This window comes from Scyliorhinus canicula, chromosome 17 (genome assembly GCF_902713615.1).
Source record: "Scyliorhinus canicula chromosome 17, sScyCan1.1, whole genome shotgun sequence".
NCBI classification, from domain to species: Eukaryota; Metazoa; Chordata; class Chondrichthyes; order Carcharhiniformes; family Scyliorhinidae; genus Scyliorhinus; species Scyliorhinus canicula.
The window spans coordinates 31883902-31909275 of NC_052162.1; the positions used below are offsets into that span (position 1 = coordinate 31883902).

The 25374-nt window shown below is 41.5% G+C and overlaps 1 protein-coding gene across 3 annotated transcripts in view; it reads right to left on the minus strand.

Annotated features, from left to right (window-relative positions):
- LOC119951419 (ubiquitin carboxyl-terminal hydrolase 12-A-like) overlaps nucleotides 1–23211 on the minus strand; it is a 49077-nt gene extending 25866 nt beyond the window's left edge. The window contains exons 1-3 of one of the 3 annotated variants that reach the window (XM_038774587.1): nucleotides 23078–23211; nucleotides 2738–2818; nucleotides 474–687 (exon numbers count right to left, since the gene is read on the minus strand). In XM_038774587.1, the coding sequence (XP_038630515.1) occupies nucleotides 474–687; nucleotides 2738–2818; nucleotides 23078–23125 (343 nt within the window). In that variant the 5' untranslated portion in view covers nucleotides 23126–23211. Of the gene's footprint in view, nucleotides 1–473; nucleotides 688–2737; nucleotides 2819–23077 lie in introns of those variants that run through there. The other 2 variants (XM_038774588.1, XM_038774589.1) reach the window with 2 other exon arrangements.
- Between the last annotated feature and the right edge of the window lie 2163 nt (nucleotides 23212–25374).

The window sequence follows — 25374 nt, forward strand, 5'->3', positions numbered from 1 at the left end:
TGTGCGCAATCAGAAGCAAAATTCACAGATCATGAAAAAGTAGATATATGAATATGCTAGAACAAGTGCAGCCATTGGAAAAGGTTAAGCAACTTCTGTTTATTAGCAATCACTTATGGAATTCATGCAAAATTAAGCTATCCAGTAATATAGTTAAAATCTGCTACAATATTTAAAAAGATAAATTTTGAAACTAAAAAGGTAGATTATGCTCTTAGCCATATATGGACAATTGATCTTAGTGCAATAAAATAAACGAGGATGCTGACTCCTAATTATTATTCAAATTTAAAAGTTGGAGCAAAATATCTTTTCAATTATTTCCACTGCATGTTAAAATTCACTTCAACTCAACACAGTTTTCATTTTAAACTAACCAGTAATTAAAAATCACATTTAGCAAATTAAAATCAGAATTTAGCTGCCACATTGGCTTTGTATTCCAGACAAATAGTAGAAAATGTCCACATTACCGTTTTCTTTTCTTAATCTTGAAATGAATTTCTTGGGTGGTATCACACCAACTTTCCTTTTCTGTGTTGCTATACTATTAAAGAGGTCAGATAGGCATGTGAGCAGATTTTCCTTCTTCCTGGGCTGCACCTTGTAAGCCAAAACCTTTTCCCGAAATGGCCGGCAGAAGTAAAGTGCTTGCAAAACTGAATTGCAATAGCAAGTATTGCCGAACTAGCAAAGTCAAAAAATGCACAATAAGGTATACAAAATAACATCCATCTTTCTCATTGTTGATGAGCTAATGATGTTTTCAGGTTATTTTAAAGAAGGCTGATTCATACGAAGCTCAAGAACAGCAGAACCTGACCGACATCAGCAGCATTTGCCAGTTAAACAAAAATGCATGGTTTTAAATCAACGAAAATATCTTCTTCATCCACAACTGCCAAAAGATTTGGACAACAGTACTGGGATATCATTCTTAATATGCTTTAGTGGCCTATATAATTGTAATTTCTATGCATGGGTGTTATTTTTTTAAAAAGGGGGTTTCTCCCATTGTCAGACTGGTGCGTTGAATTTCCCATGGCTACAGCATCTATAGTTCCAGTCACTTCAACGTTGGCCTTAACCACTTACCATCAATTGCTTGGTCGTACAGAACTTGAATATTGCTGAAAAAAGAGTTGGATGCTGCTAAAGTTTTTCATCTTGCACTCATCAGGACAAACATGAGAATGCCTAATATTAAGCAATCACAACAATTTATACCACAATGGAAAAGGGTGCTAATTGTTTGGCACGTGGATCTTGATTGCCGAGGTGGTGCCATAGAGAAAGCCACGAGGAACTATAGACTCCCTATGCTTCTGGGTATTTCAGAAAACGTGCAAGTCTTGAACATATTCTTTTGTTTTGCAGTGAACAATTCCCTGCAAATGAATATATGTCGCTTCTAGCAAATGCAAGTAAACCATGTTACAAGCATGACTGATTGTCTTAAATTGATTGTTGGTGTAGCTATCCTCATTGAGAAGTCCACTGATGGGTTTTCATATCTATCTATCGCAAGCCTGCCTTCACCAGTCAGTATACATGTTGGAATTTGTATAGCTCTATGCACTTCAAGATTGGCCTTCATCTAATTCTTGTAAATAAAGCCCTAGCCATTTGTTCACCTTGCAAGCTTGACACAAAAATAGAGCACATTAAAGTTATCCTTCAGGACAATAGCTATCCTGTTCAGATCAGTGATTGTTTTCTGATGCACAACTCGTATGAGCCAAGGTGCCACATTCAGACCTGAAACTTACCTGGTCTACCTCAATTTATTTTTCCAATTAAGGGCAACATTAGCATGGCCGAGCCACCTACCTTGCACATCTTTAGGTTGTGGGGTTGAGACCTTCGCAGACACTGGGAGAATGTGCAAACTCTACACGGGGTCTACCTCAAATTAACCTCAAAAAAGCAAAGCATCTCAAAAATTTCAACAAAATATTAAGCAAGCCATTTCACACTGCTACTAAGAATGGTGATGGAAGTGATATTTCCGTCTGTTAGGATGTTGCCGTTAGGCCACAAAGACATTCTCCTTACCACACAACAGAACAACATTATGCAATGCCAGATAGGCAACCCATATATCTCAATGATTGGCTGATTGAATCATTCAACTCCATTAGCTGTTTATATTAGGCAAGGTACAGACCATACTGAATTGTCCTGCGCTTGCAAAACCAAAAACTTCTGTTAGATACGATTCCGCAAGTGGGCAGTACTTGCCGAACAATCTTGAGTGCGCCAAGAGCTAAATTAACAAACAACTTAAGATAATCAGTTGAGCTTACAACATGGCTCATTTACTCCTGCTAGAAACATGCATTCATACACATTCTGTTCTCTGCAAACAGAAGGAATATGTTCAAGCTTTGCACTTTTTAAAAATTACCAAAATGCATGGGGATCTATAGTTCCCTATTTGTTTTTCCATGGCATTGCCTTAGTCAGAGTCAATTTGGCAACCAATCATCATCACCTCTTTCCTCCTGCAGTATAAATTGCTGAGATTGTTTGACATTTGGCATTCTTGCATTTGCAGGAAGAAATGTTTTGGCAACATGTCTCTCTTTCGAACAATATTCCTATTTTTACACATTAACCAGTCTGCGTCCTTTAAAATAAATGTTCCTTTAAAATTCATTTTCAAATTCAAATTCATTCACAAATAAAGGAGAAGCTAATCTTAAGACTGTCTTAAAGAATATCAGCAATAACTCACATTGACCAAGCCAAAGTAATGTTCATTTACAGGAAACTGATCCGGCCCAATCTCTTTCTCCAATGCAGAGGCATTGGCGCCCTAAAAATAGAAAGACAAAGGGGAGGTCACCTAAAGTAACTCAAAACAATGTTCCTGCGTAACATTAACACAACACAAATCAAGATATTTTCAGGTAAAAAAGCAATTCCATTCTATGATTCTATCAAAGGGCTCTAAAACATCGGAAAGGAAATTAAATAAATTAGTTATATTCTTGATGCAGTAAATACAGACAATTTTATGTGGAAAAATGCAAAATCTGGGCAAGACCTTATCTGGAATACATTGTATAGGTGTACAGTTTTGACCACCTTATTTGAAAAAAATATATAGCTACATTAGAAATTCAGAGAAGGTAAACTCGCCTCATTCCTGTGAATAGGCCTTACCTTATGAAACAAGATTGAACAATTTTGGGTCATAGCCACTGGAGTTTAGAAGAACGTGAGGTGATTTGATTGGGTAGATACCGGGAGATGTTTTCATTGTGGGAGATTAGAACCAGGGGACAGAGTTTAAGAATAAATCAGAAGAATAAGTCTACCATTTAAGACAGAGTTGAGAATTTTTTCTCTCAGGATCGGCAGTATGTAGAATTCTCTTCCTCAGAGGACAGTGGAGGCTAGGTCATTATATTTATTCAAGGCAGAGTTAGACAGATTTTTAATAGACAAAGGAGTCCAAGGTTATGGATGGCAGGTGGCAAAGTGGGGTCGAGTCCACAACCAGATCAACCAAGATCTTATTGGCCAGAATTTTACGCTCCCCTCCTCCAACCACAATGGGAATAAGAGGGAGGGAGGTTCCTGCCTACCGGAGCCTCAAATCAATTTTACGCTGGGACAGCCAAGGCCTCGGATGGGAAGCCTGCTGTTACCCCAACTGACACCCTTAAGTGGCCAATTACAGTTGGGGGGAGGAAGGGTGGACGCTTCCACCAGAATCCTCTTTCTGACTGGTGCATCCTCCCCTTAAGATCAGGTGACCTCTGGTCCTCCCTTCCCCTCCTCAGCCTATCCCCCAACAGCCCTTTTCGTGACCCCCAGGTCTTCCCTACCCTGGGATTGCTGACATTGACCAGGATCTCCAGTCCTGGGAGTTAGTCTCAGACTGCTCCCCTCAGTTCCAATTCTGGCCACTTCAGCACTGTTGCTGTAGGGACTGGAGAGCTGTTGGCCAATCTGAACTGCAATCTACAACCGTGGACTCCTTTTTCTGTCCAAAATCTGTCCAATTCTTGCCTTGATAAATTTAATGACTTAGCCTCCACTGCATTCTGGGTAAGAGAATTCCACTTACTGATGACCCTTTAACAGAACAAAACTCTCAACTCCATCTTAAATGGTAAACATATTCTTAAACTGTGTCCCCTGGTTCCAGTCTCTCCTACAAATGGCCAGCTCTCCAAAGTGGGACTTCCTCCTAAATAAGAGACAAAAGTCCTGCCTAATGCCAATCGCACTCAAAAGCAGAAACTGGTTAGTGGGGTTGTGTACACCATGGTAGGTCTCAAAAATGCAGGTCACTGAATGGCAGATGAGGGTCAAAGGCTGAATTACCTACTCCTACTCGCAATTCCTATGTTCCTATGATAGGAGTAGAAGAGCAACCCTTGTCACTGCCAGGATGAATTTCAGAATGGAAAAATGAAAGGCAAGATAAGCTTTACTTGCATCACTCCTGAAACATGTGCTAGATCTACTGAGGCAGCCCTACTGCACAAAACAATGTGATTGCATGTACTTCAAGTGCACAGCAGTCATAAAAGCTTAAAATATACTCTCACTCCAAAGCTGACTCTCAATCCCAGGATACAGAATTATGCAACTTGTGAAACTGACATCCTATAGTACAATGAAGTACCCATTTTATTCAGTTTGAAACCTGTCATCTGTGAGGCGTTTCATTTTCACTAAAATGCAGTAGTAGCAAATTGGAATACAAAGCTAATTTCATGTAGGCTATTTTTGCACTGAAAAGCTATTTCAGTGGCAATATAAATCTCAGCTACTCTATATTTGGAGTTCATTGCCGAATACTGAATTCAAGGAGTTAGAGATGCATTCATTGCAGCAATGACACCCCACTGCTAAGTACATTTGAATGCTTTGTAAGCAGCTTTTCCAAAACTTGCCATTGTTAAATCACTGCTGCACCAACTTTGATACGAATTTAAATAAGGAACTATTCAAGATGGACATTTGAGACATGCACGAAGTTTGTTTTTTGTTTAAAATGTTTGATCCAACTGCTGGTCTGTATCACCTTTACACTTTAGATCTGTGTGATAGGGTATTAGCATAATGCACACATTTTGAGACAGCACATGAAACAAAATGGTAACATTTGATCAATGATTTGAAGCTTTGAGAAAATGAATATTTAATTTTTGGCTAGTTGTTTGGGCAATGAGAGTCAAGTATTCATTTTTGTCTACAGTACTTGGCACTTCATAAAATTTTACGTTTCATTTTTCATACATTTGGACAGAGCTATGTTGGGCCTACAGAAATGAGATATGATGAACTAGCTTGTATGCATCACAAATCCATGTTTTAAATTACATTTTCAGTCAATGGGTTAGGTACTAAATAAGTAATTGTATTCATACATTGCAGTGGGAGAATGATGGAATGTTATATTTGTGCACACTAATCACAAACGTCAAATTTTTAAGATCACTGAATTTCAACATGGAAGGATTTGTGTAAACTATCAGCAGAAAGCTCTGAAAATATATAAGTTCTAAGTTGGTATGCTATGATTAGAATATCCCAAATGTTGCATTTCCAACCTACGCAAGGAGGAAAAAGGAAATGGCTTTAGAATGCAATGAGTAAAAACAGAACTTGTGTGGGCAGTGTGCTTGGGACCTGGGAGCAGGACAGACACACAGAAAGATTAGAAGCAAGGTGGTTAAAAACAGAAGGCAAAGTGGAAGTGACCTGTTACAACGTAGAGGTTGAAAAGCAGCAACACTGGAATAACACATGGAAGCCACTGAGCAAAAAGAGGAGACGGGAGCATCAACAGCATTTAAAACAGACAAAACTTAATTGACTGGCAAGAGCAAGAAACACAAAAATTTATGTAAAAAGGTTAGGAAGGGAGCTTTAGAAAATCACTCTACAGCATTGAGCAACACAAAAGCTGAAAACATGTTTGATAGGTCCAGAAAACTTTAGATTTTAAAATAATTTTCTATTATAAACTCTTATAAGTTGTTTCTATATTGAAGGATGAATATGCCTTTAAGATCCCATTTGTTTCTTCAAAAGACCATATTTCCCAATTAAAATTCTACTGTGAAACCCATGGAGGAAATGTTTTCAAAATCTCTGGTGAACAAAAATGTCTGTTCGTGGGCTAATAGATTTTTCTACTTGTTGACTTACTAGGTAATTATTGCTGTTGTTGTACACCAAGAAAAATACATTCTGATGCAACAACACTGATTCCCATGAAAACCTGACATCATCATAGGAGCATAGGAATTAGGAGCAGTAGTAGGCAATTCAGCCCCTCGAGCCTGCTCTGCCATTCAATCAGATCATGGTTGACCTCTTCTTGGTCTCAAATCCACCTGCCTACCTGTTCTCCATATCCCTGTAACCCATTTTTATATCAGAAAAATCTATCTCCTTCTTCAACGCTTTAATAACTTAGACTACACCACACTAGCAGGCAGCATGTTCCACAAATTAACCACGCTCTGCGGGAAGTTGTTCCTCCTCATCTCAGTTCAAAATCTACCGCCTCTCAAACTATATCAGTGACCTCTCATTCTAGATTGTCCCATAAGGGGAAACATTTGGTCTATGTTTACTTTATCAATTCCTTTATTTTATATACCTCGATCAGATCCCCTCTCATCCTTCGAAACTCCAGCGAGTGTAAGCCCAAACGGTTTAATTTCTCCTCATACGTCAACTCTTTCATCCTCTGAATCAATATGGTGAATCTCCTCTGAACTGCCTCCATTGCCACCACATCCTTCCTCAAATAAGGAGTCCAAAACTGGACATAATCCAGATGTGGTCCCATTCAATAGTTAAGGTAGGCGGAGCCCCAAAGTATGCAAATACTTTTAGGAATTTCCTACAGAGGTTAATGGGAAATCCACTGAAATAAGATTAACACATTACAATCATCAGTAATAATAAATACTGCAATAATTCAAATAAGGGACAGGTCCCCACAAAGATCAGGAGACGTAGAAGGATTTACTTCAATATTGAGCAAAATATATTGTTCTTTGTCATAATAAAATGTTTGATAACACTATTTTTCAGAGTGCCACCATATCATTCTAATATTGTCAGTATGGAAATTCAATTTAATTGCACATTTTGGCTAAAGTACTCCAAGAATGGTTTTGGTCTTCACTCATATGACCAACCTCAAAAAACTGGCCTTAATTAGATTGGAGAAACAAAACAAAGTCAAAATAAAACCAATCAAGCAATCTGCCATTGGAAAATTTTCAATAAAAAAGCTAAAGACTTGGAAATAGGACCACAAAGAATGAGCATTGAGAATTAGGGAGTGATGAAACATCAGGTGCACAGAATAATTCAGCATTCTCAATATAATATCTAGGGTGGAATTATTTCACAATTTCCTCTATCTATAATATGTTTCCTCATTTTTTTCTTGGTGGAGCTATCTATAAAAAAAATCTACAGGTAGAAACTTATCTTGGGCAGGAGGCACAAAATGACCAGCATCAAATGGCTGCTGGTTATATGCAGCACCAGCTATTGAATTCCACTGCAGTCAATGGAATAAAATATCAGGTACTGTGTATGACAAGCAGCTGTTCTGATGCCACCCATTTTTCGCCACTGCCCGAGACAAATTTCTAGGACGAGTAACTATTTATTAGTTTTTCAAATAATTTCACAGGTTTACTTTTGCTTTGTACACGAATTTACTGTAATTTCTAGGGCTTGTTTCAAAATCGTGTTCAATGGGTTGAAAACCTAAACAGTAGGTAGCTCAGAGAGGCTGGAGATCCTAATAATGACAAGCACGGAGGCTTAAGCAATCATGATTATGTGACTTTCCCACTTTTAAAACAACAGAGGCATTTAGTACCATATTCAATTAAAAGAAAACTGGTCTAACATCAGTGATTCAGACTGTTACTACTTTCAGAACCCTTGTAATAAGGAATAATATGATTTAAAATCTTGCAAATTGGTAGGCCATATAGCATTAATTCACTGATTACAGATTTGCAACTCAAATCAAATTCCATTTATGCACAGTGGTTAGCAGTGGGACCCAGGTTTGATTCCCGGCCTGGGTTACTGTCTGTGCAGAGTTTGCACGTTATCCTCGTGTCTGTTGGAATCAATTATTAAGGAAGTAATAGCAGCACATTTGGAAAATCATAAATTAATCAAAGCAGAGTCAGCATGGCTTCATGAAAAGAAAAACCTGCCGGACGAATTTATTTGAGTTTTTTGAAGAGGTCTCAACCAGAGTAGATAGAGGAGAACCAGTAAATGTGTTGTATTTGGACTTTCAAAAGGCGTTCGACAAGGTACCTCACAAAAGGTTTAAGTCATAAGTTAAGAGCCCGTGGTGTTGGAGGTCGTATATTGGCATGGATAGAGAATTGGCTAATGGGCAGGAAACAGAGAGTGGGGATAAGGGGTTCTTTTTCAGTTTGGCGACCTGTAACTAGTGGGGTTCCACAGGGATCAGTACTGGGACCACAACTGTTTACAATATATATATTGATTCCAAGAAAGTACTGTAGTCAAATTTGCAGACAACACAAAATAGGTGGAAAGGCAAGTTGCGAGAAGGATACAAACAGTTTGCAAAGAGATATTTATAGGTTAAGTTGGGCAAAAAGTTGGCAAATGAAGTATAATGTGGAAAAATGTAAAATTATTCACTTTAGACGGGAAAACAAAATAACTATTTTTAAATGGAGAAATTGTAACACAAAGGAATTTGGGGGTACTTGTGCATGAAACACAAAGCTAGCACACAGGTGCAGCAGGCAATCAGGAAGGCTAATGGAATACTGGTCCTTACTTTAAGGGGGTCGGAGTATAAGAGTAGGGAAGGGAAGTCTTACTGCAACTGATTGGATTGGATTGGATTTGTTTATTGTCACGTGTACCGAGGTACAGTGAAAAGTATTTTTCTGCAAGCAGCTCAACAGATCATTCAGTACATGGAAGAAAAGGGAATTAAACAATTCAAGAAAATACATGAGAATACATAATAGGGCAACACAAGATATACAATGTAACTACATAAGCATTGGCATCGGTTGAAGCATACAGGATGTAGTGTTAATGAGGTCCAATTATAAACAGAAGTACTGTGAGCAGCTTTGGTCCCCATATTTAAGGAAAGATATTATTTCATTGGAGGTGATTCAGATAAGGTTCACTAGGATGATCCCCGGAATGGAGAAATTGTCTTATGAACAAAGGATAAATAGGTTGGAACTCTACACATTGGAATTTAGAAGAATGAGAGGTGATCTCATTGAAGCATATAGGATACTTAAGGGGCTTGATAGGGTAAATGCTGAGAGGATGTTTCCCCTCATGGGAAAGTCTAGGATCAGAGGGCATAGTCTTAGAATACAAATGTGCAAACTGAAGACTGAGATGAGGAGGAATTTCTTCTCTGAAGGTTGAATGTCTTTGGAACTCCTTGCCACAGACAGCTGTCGGGGCATAGTCCTTGTGTATATTTAAAGCTGAGATAGATAGTTTTTTGATCAATAAGGGGGTCAAGGGTTACGGAGAAAGGACAGGAAAGTGGGCATGAGTAATGTTGAATCAGCCATGATCTTATTGATTGGCAGAGCAGGCTCAAGGAGCCAAATGGCCTACTCCTGTTCCTGTTTCTTATTGCCACAGCCTGCTAACTTGAAAAAGTTACCCATTTATTCCTCTTCTCTGTCCGTTAACCAGTTCCCATCCAGGCCAGTATATTCCCCCTAATTCCATGTGCTCGAATGTTGTTTCCACACCTCTCTTGTGGAACCTTAGCAAAGGTTTTCAAAAAATATAAACATATCACAACCACTGGTTCTCCCTTATCTATGCTGCTAGTTATATCCTGAAAAATCTCCAACACGTTTGTTAAACAGGATTTCCTTTTTATAAATCCATGTTTACTCTGCCAATCCTACCATGACTTTCCAAATGCTGTTATGACATTTTTCATCATAGATTTTAGCATTTTCCCTACTACTGATGCCAGACTAATAATCTGTAGTTCCACGTTTTTCCTCATGTCCAATGAAGAATAGCAGCTGGGTTGAAGTAAAAGAACACTGACAACACAGCAAAAGTATGTATTTTCAGGAGATTATAAAAAAAGGACATTGAACTGATACTGAACTGAACAATCAGAGGCTGCATTAAATGTTAACAACACAATTATTAAAAATAAGCTTTTTCAGGTTTTCACATCTCAGGAGTAAACCTATAACAGCTCTATTCTTATATTTGGATAATTAGCAATTGCAAAAAATGGGTTTAGCAAAAATGTGAGACATTCTTTCATGGCAAAGCACATTGCGAGAAAACCAGTGTTAGACTTCGAGAGGACATAGACCAGGGGTGGGCAAACTTTTCCGTGCAAGGGCCACATTCAGAAATTCACAATTTTAAAGGGCCGCATAGTATTAATAGTCCCGGTTGTAACCAATTAGCGTGCGGCATATACCTCAGCGCTTCCCCCGGCGGCATCCTGCCCTCTTTATCTCTACTTTTCAAAAATGGCGCTTCACCCGGTTATGATTCTGGGCGCCTCATATAGAACATAGAACAGTACAGCACAGAACAGGCCCTTCGGCCCTCGATGTTGTGCCGAGCAATGATCACCCTACTCAAGTCAACGTATCCACCTATACCAGTAACCCAACAGCCCCCCACATTAACCTTATAAAAAAAAAAATTTTTAAATAAAAAAAAAATTTAAAAAAAATTTTTTTTTTTATGACTTGATCTTGGTGGGCCGCATAAAGACCTTTGGCGGGCCGCATGCGGCCCGCGGGCTGTAGTTTGACCACCCCTGACATAGACAGTGGCATGCGGAAATCTGGTGCACAGAAGTATGTAGTAATACATTTTGTTGGAAGAACAAGAGAAAGCTATATAAAAGGAGACAATTCTAAGGGGGGTGTAGAAGCTGCATATATGTGCACGTTATTGAGGTGGCAAGGCAGGCTGAGAATGTAGAAAATAAAACATGAGATCCTAGTCTTTATAAATAGGGACATGAAGTACAAAAGCAAAGAAGTTATGCTGAGCCTTTATAAAGCATGCTTCAGTCTCAACTTGAGTATTGTGTGCTATTCTTTGTACTGCACTTTAGAAAAAACATTAAGGCACTAAAAAGGGTTCAGAAAATATTTAAGTGACGGTAACAGACTTCAGTTAAGTGAATATTTTGGCAAAACTAGGTCTGTTCTCTGAGAGAAGAAAGATTGAGAGGAGTTTTGACAGAAGTGTTCAAAATCACAAGTAGCCGGAGCAGAGAAGATTGGGGGGGGGGGGGGGGGGGTGTATGGAATTTAACTGCAGTTTTCAAAGGGAATTGGATAATTATCTCGATTTGTTATGAGGCACTCATTGATGCCGACTAGAGCTCAAGGAGTAGGTTGACAGTGCAGCACGGTGGCCAAGTGGTTAGCATAACCGCCTCACGGCGCTGAGGTCCCAGGTTCGATCCCGTCTCTGGGTCACTGTCTGTGTGGAGTTTTCACATTCTCCCCGTGTCTGCGTGGGTTTCGCCCCCACAACCCAAAAATGTGCAGAGTAGGTGGATTGGCCACGCTAAATTGCCCCTTAATTGGAAAAAATAATTAGGTCATCTAAATTTATTTTTTTTAAAAGGAGTAGGTTGACAAGTTTGTTATTGATGGAGAAACCAATTCTGTGCATCCTGGGCTGAGCCTCATGTTTTCCTTTCCAGAAGGTGTGAGCACCACCATCCTCCTTAAGCTTCCCTTCACCTGCTCCTCAGGTCTCTTACAGGGCAGCAATATCATTGTTTAAGTGCCCGAGTGCACAGGCAGCATGGACAGTTCTCCATTCCGGTTGATTGTTCTGCCCATTATCCATGAGGGTTCGTACATTCCAGGTTCAAAAATTCAGTTTAACTTTTATTTTCTGACCACAGGTCGATGAGTTTGCTGTATGCAGTTTTCCAGCTAGTTTGGGAATGGAACAGACTATGTTCAGGGCACCTTTTCTAGCTTGAGGTGAGCAAAGTGGATCCTGAAGAGAGCTGCTTAGTTATGAAGAAAGTTGCCAAAACGTTCTCTTGTTCTAATTCCAAAAGTGAAACGACTGAATTTAACTCCACCACCTACGTGCCAGTCCAAAGCTAGGGTCTTCCAGATCTCACGGTCCTGTCCCGTCATGTCTCACCGATCTCTGTGAGGCTCATCCGTGTTAGGGCTGTTCCCGTTTCCTCTAGGTAGACGCCTGCCGTGCGACATCTTTTAACGTAGGTATGCCGTTGCACATCAGCAGACACACAGTCCTTGATAGAGCAAGCTCCATTGGCAAGGGAGCCTCGATGACCAGGGATCTCTACTCCGGCAACTTTCATCCACCATCGCAGCCATTGATCCCATATGAATATCTTCTGCCTGATCTGCCACTGATGGATTGCGTCTCGTCTGGTTTTAGATTGCACCTTGTCTGGTTCCTCCCCTCCAACCTTACAGTCATGGGTGACCTTTCAGGAGCTTAAAGACACCAGACAGCATTGCTCTCGGGATCAATGGAATGTTCAACGCCTCTCCACCATGGCAAGATGGCAATCCAAGGCAAGATATAAAGAGGAATGGTATTTCAGGAAATGTAATTTATTGGGATTTTCAAAAGACCTTCAATAAGGCACCCCAAAATACACAAACCAACAGTAAGCGAATGTGGAGTCGGGGCAAATGGCATAATGGATTACTAGCCAGAAAGCACAGAATGGGAATAAAGGGTGGTTATTCAAAGTGGTAGAAGTTCAGAAATGGTGTTCCACAAGGATCAGTGCCTGAATCACTGCTGTTCTCATTAACAAATTGGACTTTGGAATCAAAAACAAAGTTCTACATTTGCAGATGACACCAAATTGGGGGGGGGACCAGAAAGAAGATAGTCAACACAGAGGAAACTGCAACAAATTATAGTAGGGCATTAATAAACTCTGCGAATGGGCAAATAATTGACAACTGAAGTTCAAAATATAAATAAATGTGAGGTAATATATTTTTGTAGCAAGATTAGGGAGGTCACTTATTATTTGAAAGATGCTGGTCTAGGTGGGATAGAGCAAAGGGACCTCAGAGTACCAATAACCAATTACTAAAAGTTGCACCACAGGTTAGCAAGGCCCTCAAAGATGATCAAAATAACTTTATTTCTAGAGAGAAGTGAAAAGTAGGGGAGTTATGCTAAACCTACATCAAACTTGGTGATGCCAGACTTAAGAGTACTGTGTGCAGTTCAGGTAGATCTTTTAGAAAAAGGATACGGAGGCAGTGGAGAGTTTAAAGATTTATAAAGATGATACCAGGAGTGGATGGATACATATAATATATATTTCCTGATGTATATACTAGGAAAGGATTGGCAGACTGGGTCTACTTTCTCTTGAACGTCTTTACCAAACAGTGATAAGAATGTTGAAGTGAATAGTACATACGCATTTAAGGGGAAGCTCGGCTTGAGGGAGAAGGAAATATCGGGTTATGATGATTGATATGGGTGACACAGTGGTTAGCACTGCTGCCTCACAGCACCAGGGACCAGTGTTCGATTCTGACCTTTGATGACTGATTGCACCTACTGCCCGTGTCTGTGTGGCTTCCTCTGGGTGCTCCAGTTACATCCTACAGTCCAACCATATGCAGGCTAGGTGGATTGGCCATATTGAAAACTTTCCCTTAGTGAACAAAGATTAGGTTACCTAGGTTAGGTTACAGGGACAGGGAATGGGCCTATGTAGGATGCTTGTTGGAAGGGTCGGTGCAGACTTGATGGACCAAATGGCCTCCTTCTGCACTACAGGAATTCTATATGAATCAGGAAAGATAGGAGGAGGCACAAGCAGAACATAAACACCAACATGGACTGGAAGAGTGAGTGGCCTGTTTCTGTATGATATACCCAATGTAATTTAAGGTAGATTGCCAGCATCAGCAAGTATTTCGCTTTTGCAGAAGAGAAAACAGTTCATAAAAACATTACAACCAAATAATAGTTAAATTGCCTTCAAAAAATAGTCTGGACATTGCTCAGATTAAATTAAAGCTTTTGACAATTGTTTTCAGCAGAGTAGATGCTAGTAAGCCACTAGACCGTTTCATTCAATACAAATGGATGCAGTTCAATGGAACTCTTCAGTAGCGTGAAAATTCATAAAATCAGTGTGAATTATAGGTCCAGGATTTTTCACAAACTTTGCAACTTGCTGTCAAATTCAAGCTTGGAACCCCTCCTTGAGGAGCATATCAATTAAGTTATGATGTAATTGAATGGCGGAGCAGACTCAATGGGCCAAATAGCCTACTTCTGCTCCTAAAGTCTTTTTTTAAATAATTTTTTTCCCCCAATTAAGAGGTAATTTAGTGTGGCCAATTCACCTATCCTACAGATCGTTGGGTTGTGGGGGTGAGACCCACGTAGAAACAGCAGAATGTGCAAACTCACAAGGATCGTGACGCAGGACAAGGATCAAATCCGGGTTCTTGGCGCCGTGGCACAGCAGTGTTACCCATTGAGCCACCGTACCGCCCTATGCTCCTAAAGTCTTATGGTCTTTGTCCATCTTAAACCGTAGCAGTGAAATTCAAACAATTGATAACCACATCCTTTAGTCACGATTTTAAAACTGGTCTTATTGGCAATCACAGCACAGTAAAAATAGCCATAAATCCTCTGAATGCCCACTACTTGGGCACCTTTTATTCTTTATACGGTATCTAATAATGGCAACCATTCAATGAACATTTGCAGAAGTGACTAGATCCAATTGTGGCTGTATTCAGAATATGTTTAAATTTTATGGGGCTTTTATTCTATTTTTGCGCAATTTGCCACAACCTTGTAAGCTGATTAGCAGGTCCCATATCTCTTTGGGCCAAGATCTCATTTTGATAAAATTTTGCTGGGGGGAGTTGGGGGGGGGGTCACATGATGTGAGGTTGGGAGCAGCTGCTTTTCCACAAGCTCTGGCAATGCTAGTCTTTTTTTTAAGTTTAGAGTACACAATTATTTTTTTTCCAATTAAGGGGCAATTTGGTATGGCCAATCCACCTAACCAACATATCATTTGGGGTTTTTTGGGTTATGGGGGAGAAACCCACGCAGACACGGGGAGAATGAGCAAACTCCACACGGACAGTGACCCAAGGCTGGCATTCGAACCCGGGTCCTCAGCTCCGCAGTCCCAGTGCTAACCACTGCACCACCGTGCTGCCCAGGCTAGTCTTTTAATCCTTTACATTATCCGTGACACATTTCATAATTGCCTTTTCTTAGGACATATACTTGGTAATATGTCCCTGGATGATCCTGATTGGAGCCTTGTGATGAGGAGCCGAGTTAAATCATAAAGAATCTTAGTGTGATTGAAGCAGTCAGAGCTGGCAGGTTGGGCCAGGTTTGCAGTAAGGCGCCAAGCTTGCAGTAAGCCGCTGTTCCAGATGAGTGGGTCTGCATCTCGGTGGTGCAGTAGATATCAAGATGATAACTGCCTCGGAGTGTGTTATTCTGGATGATGATCGTGGCTCACCTTGAGGAACTGCGAAGCATCCTTGAGAGAATGGTGGAGGCACAGGATAGTATCCATGCATTTGATGGAGCGCTTTTCCTCGTAAGGGCCTGCGCCTTCGGTTCTTTGAGATCCTGCTGCATTGCGTGTCGCATATTCTGACGGATTCTGGAGGCAGGGGCTGGACAAGGAGTGTCTGGTGTCGGATTTCTGGTAGGAGGTGAGAGCCATGTTCCCGAATGAATTTGAAGATTGGCTGCCATGCTTTAGTAATCCCGATTTGGAGGCTTGACCCATCAGGTTCGACGGAACATGATGTATCCAGTCTTTGAGACCTGTTGTTGTGTGGGCCTGTTAAGTGAAGGTGTTTAATTTGTTGGAATCCTCCAGAAATCCTAAGAAGTGTCCAATGATCCTGTATTGGTTTTGGTCTTTTCATGCAACACAGATGATATTATCCTGTGGCTCTTCAATAAACCTGGACGTTACTCCCTTATGATTATTTGTTGCTGTCTTTTATCCTTTAAGGGTGTGCAAAGTGTGAGCACAAGAGTGAAGGTTGTCGGTTATCCTGTCTAGCAAAAAACATATTAAGTCAATTATATATGTGTTATGTGCACAGTTTTCCTCCTTTATTTTTTGATGTGCTGTTATCCTTGCAGTTATGGGGAGTGTATTTTGGACACCCCTTATCTTGTTGGTAGTGAAGAGGAATGGAGCCACAGCAGGGTTAAAGGTAGATGGTTGATGTGGAGTTGGTGGTAGGGTTAGTCATGTCCTCATTGAGATTGAGGCTAGGCCCCAGGTAGAGCAAATCGTAGCGGGTTTTTATTTTGCTTTTTGTTCTTACGAATTTATGAATTTGTGCCTTTCACCATCAATGGCCTGGGCAGATTATGTACCCTGGGGAGGAATGGGTTCCTTCTGACTCTTCCTGGAGGTTGGTGTCCTTTAGATAATGAGTAGCGGTGCAGGCTGAGGTGGGCTCAGTTAGTCTTTGATTATTCCTGGGTCACCTTGGGCATTTTTCCCTTACGGTTATTTTTCCTTCTTCTCTTCATCTGGATGAACAGTGTGCTGTTATAAATCTGGTTTCATTTGGTGGTCTACAGGGGGGGAATCCCCTTATTGTACTGGGTAGGAGGGAGTCAGACCCCTTCCTAGGGCATCCAATTACTATTATGTATCTTGCAGATTCTTCTTCTCTTTGGTTGGTGATGGGTATCCCTGGTTGGGACTGGCATAATTTTTTAAAAATTAATAACAGTGGGGAAGGTGCACTGACTTGGATGTCATTGAGGTGGTGCAGGACTAGCTGAGGCATGGGCTTTGGGATGTGCTGGAGGTCCTAGGGGTGCTCAATTTCGTCTGTCAGAATGTGCTGGGCTAACCCAGGTCCAGTGCTGTGAATGGTATCCTGTTGCCCCCTGGAGATCGGGATGTCCCTTCTTGAAAGCACTTATCCTGATAGGACTCTTCTCAGCACCGAAGCCTGAAGTTGAGCCAAGTCTGTACTTTAGTTGATATCCTATTGCCCACCATGTGGTCACAACGCTTTTGTATTTGGTTGAGCAAGTTTCTAATGATGGTGCGCGTGCGCCGGGGGAATATGAATCCACAGTTGGACCCTGAGTATTTGTTATCCTGTGGTCCACTCCTGGTAGTTCTCTGTCCCTTTTGTTGGGAGGTGTTGATGGCACTGACCATAATCCAAATACACAGCTGCTGGTCCTCTCTGTATGATGGTAATCCCTGAGACTGGGATTATGTTGCCTTGTGTGGTACATAAGCAAAATCCTTTTAGATCTGGTGTCCTTCCGAATTTTCTTTGTTTTTTTTTTAGAATGGGTGGGTATAAAGATTCCTTGATTGAATCCTACAGGTGTATAGAGGGGTTTGGTATCCATGGGGAGGAGGTGACAGTGTGCCATTGGTGCCTCTGGCACCACTGGAGTTTAGGGAGATAGATATTGGTGCATGCTCAAACATGGTGTGAAAAATGTGTCCTGTACTCTTGCGGGTAATTGCGAGCAATCGCCACGTGGGAAAGTGTGCACCATTTTACCATGTTTCATGGCCTTATCTTGTTCTCTCTTCTGCTCTGGTGAGGCTTTTAGAGCTATCAAGTTATGTCTAATGATTGTATTGACCCAACTGTACTATTGTTCTCCTGATCCCCTCTGTATTCATGTATGCCGAGCCTTTATTTTCTGTTGGGGTGCTGTAACATTCCTGTGGTTTTGTTGTGTTGTTTGTTAAAATGCAAAATCTTAATAAATATAATTTTAAAAAACAACTTATGCCAATTATCAATAAATAATTTTAAATTAATTGCTGGCAAGTTCTTTATACAAAACACATTTAAAAAACTGTTGGCTGCATGCCAAATCTTATCGCACAACTGTATTTAGAATTAAGAAATTTAACAATGCAATGTACACGGAAATCAGAAAGATTACATCATTGAGATGAATTTTCTATATCAAAGGCATTATATAAAGCAAGATGCTGTTGCCAATAAAGAATTACTGAAGATATTTTAGTTGAAAGACCCTGCAGTACCCAAATTATCACAATTTACGATGCTGGATGAGTCCCATTTATTTGAATGGGAAACAGCAGAAATCCTTTGCTAAAATGCAACTCATTATACTTGGTTTTGCTTTGTACCATGGGGCTGTCAAGAAAATAAAAATCAGAGCCTAAAACCAACAATCTGTATTTATATAGCGTCTTTAATGGAATAAAGTCAAAGGTCCCAGGAACTTCAAAGCAGTAAACTAAATTTAACGCCGAGCCATAAATAATTATTTGGGCCAAGGAGCCCTGACAAAACTGCAGTTAATAGGAAAATCCTCCATTGGTTGGAGTCATACCCTGTACAAAGAAGGTGGTTGTAGTTGTTGGAGGTCAATCATCTCAGCCCTGGGACATCACTGCAAGGTAGTGATCACGGCCAATCACCATCAGCTGCTTCAGCAACGACCTTCCACCATCATAAGGTCAGACCTTTGTCCCTTAATTTGGTTTAATTGGTTGTCCCCAATAGGGCAAGATAAGACAGGGGGATGTTCGCTGATGACTGCACAATGTTCAGTACCATTCAAGACCCCTCCGATAGTGAAGCAGTACATATCCATTGCAGCAAGGCCTAGACAACATTGAGACTTGGGCTGATAAGTGACAGGTAACATTTGTGTAGCATCTCCCCTTGACATTCAATGTCACTATCATCCACGAATCCTCCTGTTAACATCTTGAGGGTTATCATTCACCAGAAACTGAACTGGACCAGTCATATAATACAGGGAACAAGAACAAGACAGAAGCCATGGCAAGTAACATATAGTTAAGCCTGTGCACCATCGACAAGACACAAGTTAGGTGTGTGATGGAGTACATCCACGTATCTGGATGGGGGCAACTCCAACAACATCATCTAGGACACAGCAGTCCGCTTGAGTTGCATGCCATCCGCAACCTTCACCCCTCTATAAGATGCATCGCAGCAACTCAACAATGATGCTTTGACAGCACCTTACAACCCAGACTGCTACCAGCTCGAAGAACATAGGCAGATGCATGGGTGCATCACTACCTGCAAGTTCCCTTCCAAGCTACCCACCATCCTGACTTGGAATTATATTACCGTTCCTTCACTGCCTCTGGGTCCTGGAACTCCATTGCTAACAGCACAGTGGGTTTACCTATACCAAATGGCCTGCAACCTACACTAAATGTCCTGCAGCAGTTCAAGAAGGTGGCACACGGCCACATTAACGGGGCAAATAGGAATAGGCAAAACATTCTGACCTGTCAACAATGCCCTCCCCCTTGAAATTTTTTAGTGACCAAAAACATTGCCAGAGCTCGATTTTAAGTATTACCTTACAAGAGAAGTGACAGGCAAATGTTTAAGGAGAAAATTTTAGAACTTGGCGTCTTGTCTGCTTAAGGCATCAATGGTGGAAGCAATTCAAATCGGAGATGCTCAAGAATGAGAATTAGCAGAGCACTGGTATCTCACGAGGGGTGTAAGAATGACATAATTAGAGGCAGGGAGGTGGTCCGAGGACACAGAGGGATTTCAAAACAAGGGAAAGAATTTTAAAATCAGGATACTGCTTAACCAGGAGACAATATAGGTCAGTGAGCACGTAGATGAAGTGAACAGGGCTCAGTGAGAGAAAGGATACGGGATGGCCTCAAGATTAGAGAGTACAATATGGATGGTCAACCAGGAGTGTGATGTGATTGTTAAATGTAGAGTTAACAAATGGATAAATGAGATTTTCAGCAGAAGAGCTGAGGTATCGTTGAAGATGGCCACTGATCTTCAATGTCTCAGTGATAATAAATATTCTGGCTCAGACACTTGCCAGGGAGACAAATCAAGTTGGCATTTATAAAATACACTTTGAGGGGCAGCACAGTGGCACAGTGGTTAGCATTGCTGCCTACGGTGCTGAGGACCCGGGTTCGAATCCCGGCCCTGGGTCACTGTCCGTGTGGAGTTTGCACGTTCTCCCCGTGTCTGCGTGGGTTTCACCCCCACAACCAAAAAAAGATGTGCAGGATAGGTGGATTGGCCATGCTAAATTGCCCTTTAATTGGAAAAAATAATTGGGTACTCTAAATTTATAATAAAAAAATAAAAAATACACTTTGAGGCTGCGAGCGAAGACAATAGCGCCTTAGTTGAAGGAAATATTTGCTCATCAAGTACAGGATATCGGACAGGCACTAACAATTTAAGGACATGGAAGGGCCAAGAAAGCATGAGAAAATGGGCTTTTCACTAAACACCTGGAAAATTAAGGTTTTTTTCGAACCAGCTTCCACAGCAAAACACAGATCATTACACACGCCATCGATTAAGATCAACAACAAGATCCTAGAAAACTTGGAGCATTTTGGCAGCCTCCTCTCGACAAAGGCATACATTAATTAAGAAAATTATCACTGCCTGTAATGTTCCAGCTCAGCTTCAGGCCAACTAAGGCAAAAAAGTGTTTGAGGTCTAGAATCTCAAACCCGAGACGCAAGTCATAGTTTACCAGACAGCAGTGATGCCCGCATTCCTATATGCATTGGACACTTGGATGATCTGCAGCAGCACTTTAAAGTTCAAGTACAACCACCAACAGTGCCTCTGCAAGATCCTCCAAATCTGTTATGAAAAGGGGTCCAACCGCATCATATTTTCCCAAGCCAACTTGCCCAACATTATGGTGCTCTTCTGGGCGGGGCAAAATCGTATGCCTGACACCAGACTCCCAAAGCAACTGGTCTACTCAGAACAAGGTCAAGGCAGGAGACTTAATATTGCGACATCAGGGGAAACCCTGGCATGTGACCAACCAAAATTGAAGGGCTCATCTGGGAAGGCAATTGAACACATCGAGACACTTCATCAGGGATGTTCAGAATCAAAATCAAGGCATCAGATGGAGTGCACAAACCTTCAAATAACCAATCCCCCAAGTCTTAAAAGTATCATCTCCTCCAAATCAGCGATTTCAAACCCCAAATCAGTGAAAGCCAATTATCTTTGATCCCAAGGGACTGCCTAAGAAGAAGGTGACTCCGCGATGGGTGCCATCAGCATACCTAAGGAAACTGATATCATATTTTTTTTCATATAAATTTAGAGTACCCAATTCATTTTTTCCAATAAAGGGGCAATTTAGTGTGGTCAATCCACCTACCCTGCACATCTTTGGGTTGTGGGGGCAAAACCCACACAAACACAGGGAGAATGTGCAAACTCCACATGGACAGTGACCCAGAGCCGGGATCAAACCTGGGGCCTCAATGCCGTGAGGCATCAGGGCTAACCCACTGTGCCACCCCAACTGATATCACATTGTTGAGGGGCATCTTGCAGAGGCAAAGGATGCAGATGAGAAACATAAGTGGGCCAAATATAATAATGATAATAGATCCTTGGTGTACAACACGCATAATGGAGCAGGAACAAAAACCATTGCAGGGGCCTCTCTGGCTATCATGAGAGAGTTAAGAATGGAACTAGGCGGGTGCAGTCCCATCCAGCTAAATGATAGTGGAGAGGCATTGAAGGAGGATGGTGGATGCTGCAAATAGGTCAAGGAAGATGAGGGAGGGTTCAGATTTGTCACAGTCACAGTGTTACTTTTGACTTTGATAAGGGCTCGCTCGGTACTGTGGCAGAGAAGCAAACTTGTTTGGAGGGAAAGATGGGCACAAATTTGAGAAGCAACAATAGCAATAGGAAAAGCAAACATAGATATGAATTGGGTTTGCTCCATAACCCTGATTCGCTGGTGAGATCTGCAGCATAAATCCTAAGCGCAAAAGAACATAATTGTATAAGTAACACTATTCCAGTGTTACTCAGCCAGTATCACTTTTAATAACGTTACTGAAAAACAGATGCTTCAACTAAGACTACAATACTTTGCTTTCATTAGTAGGCAGCGAGCAAAATTAGTGAGGCATATCAATCATCGACAATCCAAACCACAACCAAAGTTACATCATTTCAAGTTAAATGTGCAATTGTACAGCCAAATACTGAAAAACAATAACTTCAAGAACCAATCTTCAGTTAAAAGTTCCTACCAATAATAGCAAGAGGTAAACGTATTTCTTAAAAGTTTAGCTGGCTAGATCGACTATTAATGTGCATTTATTCAACTTCTGGAGCACATATATCATATAATGTACAGCAGGTGCAAACACTGCAGAGCACACTTATATATTTTCAATACTTGCATTAATTCATTTTGGCTGGCTGTCGGATTATCTTTCCAGGTTAACAACATATGTTCTTGGAGGTATTTCGTCAAGCTACAAATTGCCTCCAGGTAAAGGGGGGGGGGGGTTGTTGGGTTACGGGTATAGGGTGGATACGTGGGTTTGAGTAGGGTGATCATGGCTCGGCACAACATTGAGGGCCGAAGGGCCTGTTCTGTGCTGTACTGTTCTATGTTCTATATTAACCAAAAGAGGGAAGAAGGGAAGAAATGGCACATCATTCCCCTGGTATGAACGAACACACACAAAAAAATAAGGATACCGAGTTTCAACCTGCTGGACCAATTTAAATAATATAACCCCAAATAAGGTCACAGTCAGAAACACTCCAGTAAAAAAATAAGCATAAAGTCCAAATGTGAAGCCCTAACAACGTCTCATCACGTAAATATTTAAAAAGTTTTACAATGAGAATTCAGAAGCCCTGGAACTGGAGGCTATTATAAACACAGACCCGTTATTGCTGCAGCTCAAGACTGAACCCTTTATTCATACTGACATACTGACGGTTTCGTCGCAAATCATCCACCACCACCCACCCACCCCACCACCATTTACAATGTTTGAAATGTTTTGTTTTCCTTTTAAGATCCCTGGCTTTAGCTGAAACAAGAGGTGGTCCCGGTGGGTGGTGGGTGGGGGGGGGCTGGAGATTGCGTTTAATAAACTGTCCTTATCTTGAGCCGGGGGAGACGAGTCTGCGGAGTGAGGGGAGTGATTGGGGATGCGGGCACTCACCATGATACAAATCGAGGCGATTTTTCTGACAGTCATTAGTATTTCCATCCGTCCGCCGCCGCCATGTTGCCCAAAGCGTTCAGCCCAAACCCGGAGGGGGAGGGGAAGGGGGCGGGTTCTACAGCCGCGTCACACCCACATTCTCCCCCCCAACCCCGTCACCCCAGCAACCGGCTCACCCGCAGCCGTCCGCCGCGCAAACACCGCGGCAGACGCGTTCCGGCCGCTACTGCCGTCCAACGACATCTTCACTTCTCTGGGGTCCCTCTTCACGTCGAGGATATCTCTCTCTGTCTCTCTTATTTTAAATGTCGTTCTTGGGGATGCGAACGTTGTCGCCCATCCCCCCAGCCCCCCCTCCGGCCGAAGCAGAGACATTTCGTTCGCTTTGAAAATTAAGGCCAGAGTCAGCCTTTCAACACAGGGAACTAACTTGGATAGTCATGTTTGCAATAGTAGGGTGATCGATTCAACTATTATAATTTGTTTGCAAATAATTTACAGCAAGAATTGCGTGAGGTATAATTTATTTTAGCATACTCCTAGTTGTTTTGCGAAAGGCCAGGGTCCATTATATTAAGTGGAAGGCATTACTATAAATGTAAGTTGTTGCGCTGTAACTCCAAACCTTTTTTTTCCTATTAATCTCAATTAGTAAAAATAACCAGCGTCGAAAATTACACAGCTGGGCTAAACTGAGCCATCTGTGTTCCAAGGTATTCCCCCGACACAAAAGCTGTACGATGTAAACCTTTGGGAGACTCTAGGATTTTGCCAGACGAGTCTAGATTTCTGTTCAAGCACCATCAGTTTCATCCCTGGCACTGGATATCCTTTGGGTTGCTGAAACTCTCAACAGTTTCAGGACAAGGAAGGGCTTTACAGATAAAAGCGGATGCTGGAATCTGAAACGAAAGAGAAAATGCTGGAAAATCTCAGCAAGTCTGGCAGCAACTGTAGGGAGAGAAAAGAGCTAACGTTTCGAGTCCGATGACTCTGTCAAAGCTGTCGAAACGTTAGCTCTCTCCTCTCCCTAAAGATGCTGCCAGACTTGCTGAGATTTTCCAGCATTTTCTCTTTCGTTTAAGGGCTTTACAGAGGTGTGTTCGTCTTGAAACTATTCTTATCCTTGCAGCTAAAATTATTTAATCAACTGCTGTTGCGCGCGAAAGGAATTGAATTTTGACAGTTCTATTTATTCGCTGAACAAAACTTTTTGTAGATTGCTACGTGTAATTGTTACGTACTTCAGTAATTTGTTAAAACTCAACAGAAACTAGGTTTAATTTATTGATAATGCAACATTTTCTATGCCATTATGACAGCAATACTGCCACATTCCCCTTTCCGGAGGGAAATGGCAGATTTTTAAAAGATGTATAAAAATATGTATTAAAAGATAAAATAACACGTTTTGCTCATTTTATCTGTCTGTGGCCCTGAAAATACTAACTTTTCATAGATTATCATAGAATGTACAGTGCAGAAGGAGGCCATTCGGCCCATTGAGTCTGCACCAGCTCCTGGAAAGAGCACCCGACCCAAGGTCAACACCTCCACCCTATCCCCATAACCCAGTAACCCCACCCAACACTAAGGGCAATTTATCATGGCCAATCTACCTAACCTGCACATCTTTGGACTGTGGGAGGAAACCGGAACATCTGAAGGAAACCCACGGACACACGGGAAGGATGTGCAGACTCCGCACAGACAGTGACCCAAGCCGGAATCGAACCTGGCACCCTGGAAGCAATTGTGCTATCCACAATGTTACCATGCTGCCCCAAACTAATTTATTGGGAATGGAGCTCCATGGACAATCATAGAATTTACAGTACAGAAGGAGGCCATTCGGCCCATCGGGTCTGCACTTGTCCTTGTAAAGAGCACCCTACTTAAGCCCACACCTCCACCCTATCCCCGTAACCCACCTAACCTTGTTTTTTGGACACTGAGGGCAATTTAGCATAGCCAATCCACCTAACCTGCACATGTTTTTTACTGCGGGAAGAAACCAAAGAACCCAGAGGAAACCCTCGGAGAAACGGGGAGAACGTGCAGACTCCGCACAGACAGTCACCCAAGCCAGGAATTGAACCTGGGACCCTGGAACTCTGAAGCAACAATGCTAACCACTGTGCTACCGTGCCACCCCTGACAATAAACACTCTTTAAAATCTGTGAAGAATTTGTAGGATTATCCATGTGGCTGCAATCACTGCTGGAAGCTTGAAGGGCAAGATTACCGACTGACACTGATATCATAGTTTATTGGATCACCATATTTCAGACAT